Source organism: Protobothrops mucrosquamatus, unplaced genomic scaffold, assembly GCF_001527695.2.
Source record: "Protobothrops mucrosquamatus isolate PMUCROS unplaced genomic scaffold, P.Mucros_1.0 scaffold6, whole genome shotgun sequence".
NCBI lineage: Eukaryota > Metazoa > Chordata > Lepidosauria > Squamata > Viperidae > Protobothrops > Protobothrops mucrosquamatus.
Window position 1 is genome coordinate 6,118,506 of NW_015386393.1, and position 5,002 is coordinate 6,123,507.

The 5,002-nt window shown below is 47.4% G+C and overlaps 1 protein-coding gene across 1 annotated transcript in view; it reads right to left on the reverse strand.

Moving 5' to 3' along the window:
• The window catches only part of BTBD2 (BTB domain containing 2), a 13,037-nt gene extending 11,803 nt beyond the window's left edge, over positions 1 to 1,234 (reverse strand). Inside the window, exon 1 of the mRNA XM_015810074.1 lies at positions 1,124 to 1,234. Within this exon, the coding sequence (XP_015665560.1) occupies positions 1,124 to 1,206 (83 nt within the window). The 5' untranslated portion in view covers positions 1,207 to 1,234. The remainder of the gene's footprint in view (positions 1 to 1,123) is intronic.
• Positions 1,235 to 5,002: the final 3,768 nt, after the last annotated feature.

The following is a 5,002-nucleotide window of genomic DNA, read 5'->3' on the forward strand; positions in this document are numbered from 1 at the left end:
ATGAGGACTAGGATCCTCTTTTTAAAATTGGAACTCTTTAGACAGAGTGTGCTGTACTGGGCAGCACACTGGCGTATTGGTTACATATTTTTATTTACTACACTTCTGACTTTGATTTGCAGATTTTAAAACCAAGTCAGTCAGTGACTTTTGCAGTTGACATATTCTAATCCATCTCTCCAAACATTATTCTGGCAAACCTGCATTTGTTATAAAATGTCTATATTTATGTAGAGTCTTGGGGTTTTTTAATACTTAATTCAATATCCATTATATTGTCTGCCTTTCTGACAGGACACATGGGATGATCGGATCCAGATATATCTATAGTAGTTAATTAAATTGCAATACCAGGCTGATCATAATAGTACAATTTGGGGATTGTGACTCACCAGCTTTCTTTCCCATATCTTTACTGCTATCTCCTAAGGGCTTATAAGCTATACATGAATGGAAACTACACTTACAAGAGACCCAGCTTGAAAAAGAGAAACAGATGTTCTACTGCCAAGTTTTGAGGGTAAAAAACATGATATCGGGCCTGGAAGTAGAAGTAAAAAAAAAAGAAGCAGAAGGGGCAATCTTTAAATACACTGCTTCTCAGACATGCATTTTAAAAGCATGCAAGAAAAAGAAATTAATCTGATCCAGGCTAAAAAAAGGGGTGTGTGAAAAATCAGAAAGAGAAGCATAAATACGGGGGCTGGAGCAGGAGAGAGGGAGGAAACCAGTTTAAAAAGCTCTAAAAATACAGGATTGCCTTCTAGGACATAGCATGTCTTCCTAAAAAACTATAACTTAGAGCAGTGGCCCTCAACCTTTTGGGCACCAGGGGCCAATTCCGTGGAGAGTTGTTTTGCCGTGGACTGGAGGAAGCGTGTTTTTGCGTGCAGCCTGCATCCCACTGATGAGCTTCAATTGTTTTCACGGCCCAGTTGCTGGCATGCCACGGACCGGTGCCAGTCCACAGACCAGGGGCTGGGAACCCCTGAGCTACAGCCCTTTTAAAATATGTATTTAAAATAAAAATGATCCCCAGGATTGCACTGCATCAGCCCTATTGCAGACAGGTTGCGATTGGGGTGGGGTGGGAATCATTTTACTTGCGTAAAAGCAGACTTACTTCAGCAAAGCTAAGAAAGCAGCAGGCTCTACATCGGGTAATTCTATTTCCGTGGAGGTTGTTGCCATCCCGCCATTGAACATTGCATCAAAGACGGCGCTGCCCACAGCCAGCACAAACCTGACATATGAAAACACAAACAAGAAAAGCCTCACTTGACTGGATTCCGTTCTCAATCTTTCATCTATTTTTATTCCATAATACCACATTTCATCCCCCAGAATTAAGAGTTACATAAATTAGACTACTGAGAATGATGCTGAAAATTCATCCAGATTCCAGCACGTAGGTCATACAGGCTGAAATAAAAGTGGATACTTTTAACAATTGTGGTTATATTACACAGTTTCTAGATAAAGTGGCTTGAAGTAGTTTTAACTGTATATATGCTGTGAGAATCTCCCTGGGTTCCTTTCTCTGAAGAAAGACAACGCAAAAAGAAACTGCATGGGAAGAAGTTTCTCTATTTTATTTGGTCATTAACAGTACAAAGCTTGTTTCTGGAACAGCTGATAACGGACTGGCATATCAGCAAGATTCATATACATTTTTTAGCCTTTGGTTGTGAGTGAAATATGTTCTTATTCAAGAAAGCATGAAATATAGCTTTTACGATTAGAGGAGAAATATTCTGTTTGCTACCTTCTTTATATCAGCAGAGATCTTCCTGGCTAGGCAGAGGTGCTAAATTCTGTTTCCTGCCTGTCAACGATCTATTATAAATGGATATGGGTTTCTCTGACTCCAGATAACAAGGTTGTTAAAAGGAGGGGGGGGGGGACAGTTCAAAGACTTTTTAACTTCTGTCAATAAATGTTTTACAGCTGTGTTAAGTTTTACTCTTGTTAGTCCTTAACACCAAATTCAGGGCCTTTTAATAAAAGCTGTTCTGCTATAGGAAAAAAATCAAGAACAAAGTTTGAGAGACAAATACATTATTGGCCTCATGATGCAAGAATGAGTATCTATTCTAGCCCAAGCCAACAGCACTGGTTTTAAAACTTTTCATATTCTGGAAAAATATTACACTGTCATGTAAATATTAGTCTTTTATTCTGTAAATCTCTGTGCAATTTAGCTGCAAGAAAAATGTTCTGTTTGGTGTCTTAACATGCATAAAGAGAGTTTTAAAAAGAAACCTTTCATTTTACAATTGCTCCCCTTACTCTTAGCAAGCATCAGCTCTGTTGTGCAAAAGTGTCATGAGATGCACTGCACTCCTGGTCAGGATTTTGAATTCCATTCTTAAGTAGTACAAAGGCTCTATTTAGTAGCAGCAAACAGATATGATTTCAGTGTTGTAGGAACCCGTTAATGTGCGTACATGTTGAGGAAATGTGTGATGCTGCAAACTTATTGAAATTAATTTACATTGTTATAAAATTTCACAGACATACCAGGTGTTAATAAATCATTTCCTAATTTCAAATCCGGTACATTTTATTGAATAGTTCTGTACAAATCAAACAACACAATCAAACCACAACTCCACCCCCACCACCAGCAGTGAATCAACCTCAAACAAACCCAGCACAGACTGGCACCAGCTATCCTAGTGCTTGATCACTGGTTGCAAATGAACAGGCCAGATATAGCTAGTCCCTTGGAACTGTTGTGGACCAAGTCCTCCCTCGAATTTCCAACTGAAACATCCCTTCTAGCTAACATATTATTTTAAGTCTTGCCCATGGGTGCAGTAAGCAAAAAATGGTCCATGGCCTCTTCAGTTCAGTTGTGATATTGCACAGAAAAATCAGCAACCCCACAGTGTATCTGAACTCTGCATCTGAGAATGCAGACTTTTATTTGTGAAAGCCAGGCCAAATTTAACTGTGCTTTCTTTGCCTGACTTCTGAACTCCTGCACCCTATTGTGCATAATCCTCACACCCTCAACCTAATAACACCAACAGGCTACAAAACAGAAAACAGCCTTTTCAACGCTATTTGTCCACAATAAACTCTACCTAATCCTTTCTGGTTTTCCAGCCTTTCCCCACCCCAATGCCAGACCCCTCTTCAACCCCACCCATCCTACCTCATTCATTCCAGTCTCTCCAAGCCCCTTACTCTTCATCCCAAATCTGCCACCCTGTTCCTTCCTCCAGCATAAGGACAAGAGGGGGGAACTGGCTTTTGCTGGAAGCCTCAAGCAGGAGCAAACCAGCCATCCCTTGGGTGCCATTTTTAAGTTGCCATTTTTTTTTGCACTGAGCAGGAGGGTGGACTCCATGATCTCAATGGCCCCTTTCCATTCTAGGAATGGTCTAAATTTCACCTCCAAAGACTGACATCCCCCAAAATACCTCCAGGGCCCCTACGGACTTCTCCCTTCCCCACATACTGCATACAGCCCTACTGATGGCTACCCTCCAAGGACAGGACCTCCATCTTTCTCTTTCTCCTCCTTGAGATGGGGAGGGCTCTCCACCCCATTCCTCCCTCCCTTCCCAATTCCCAAGCACCCTCCCCAAGGAAAGAGACCCGACTCCCCCATTTCTCTTCCGCCAAGCCCCCCCCCAAAGACCCCCTTCATCAGGAACAGAGCGCCCCCCCTCCGCCCAAAGCCCCCTTCTCCGACCTGTGGGCGGGGATGCGCTGGGCGCCGGCCCGGCCTTTGCCCACCAAGAAGTGGACGTCGCTGAGCACCTCGTTGTTGAACAGGAAGGCGAAGCGCTCCTGCACCGTCGGCTTCGTCGCCTGCCAGTTGTAGGCCGGCTCCCGCGGCCCGGGCAGCAGCGGCGAAGAGGAAGAGAAGGCTGGGCCCGAGGGCGAAGCAGCCGCCGCCGCCGCAGCCCCGCTGGCCGCCCCCGGCAGCGGGTTGCTGCTTCTTCCTCCCGCTCCGTGGTTGTGCGTAGGCCCGGAGGAGGAGGAGGAGGAGGAGGCCTGAGGCGAAGCAACGGCGAGAGGCGGGGACGGCAGCGCTGCCTGAGGCGGCGAGAGCAGCAGCAGAGGCCCGTCGCCGCTGTTGGAGCAGCACGAGGGCGGCGGCGCGGCCGCAGGCGAAGCGGGGAGCGGCGAGGGCGGCGGGGGCGGCCCGTTGCCGGCCTGAGGGGGCGACGGCGCCGAGGCGTTGGAGGAGAGGCTGCCGCAGCCCCCGCCGCTTCCGACGGGCCCGGCTCCGGCCGCCATTTTGCGCGGAGGCGGCTGCCGGGGAGGGGCCGCCTGCAGCAGGAGGAGGGGGCGGCCGCCGGAGAGGACGACGAGGGCGGCGGCCAGGAGGAGGCCCGAGCGCGGCGGTGGAGGAGGAAGAGGAGGAGGCGGCGGTGGGGTGGCTGGGGAAGGCGGGCGGCGGCAGCAGCAGCGGCCGCGGCCCATGAGGCGAAGAAGCCCGAGCGGGCAGGGCGACGGCGGCGGCGGGTGAGGAGGAGGGGCTGCCATGCCTGCCCCGCTGTTAATTACGAGGAGGAAACGAAGGAGAGAGAAACGCGTCTTTTCCCCTTCGGTTGGGCTGTGATTGAGTGCAATGGCCTCTGGGTTTTGGTTTTGGTTTTTAAAAGAAGGGATTTATTATGACATTGAGGCGCTTCAGGAAAGAAAAAAAGGCTTTGAAAACGCGGCTGGGAGGGTTTCTGTCCACGAAGAACGGGCGGTGTGGTGTGGATGCAGAGGTCCTGATCCTCTGAAAGTAGAGATTTTGAAGTTTTTTTTAAAAAGGGGGGGCTGTTTGAGATAGAGTCTTGTCCTGACAGAAAATATTCTGATTTATTTTTTTTAAGGGCTGCCTTCTCGCCATCAAAGGGTGTTTTGTGTGTGTTTGTACACACACAAGCACATATTACTGTTTCCGGGGATAGTCGTTTCAAGCAGGCAAAGGGAAAAAGTGTTTCTGACAGAATTAGAAAAGCAGTTAAAATGTTTTAAGTAAGAAAACTGATTT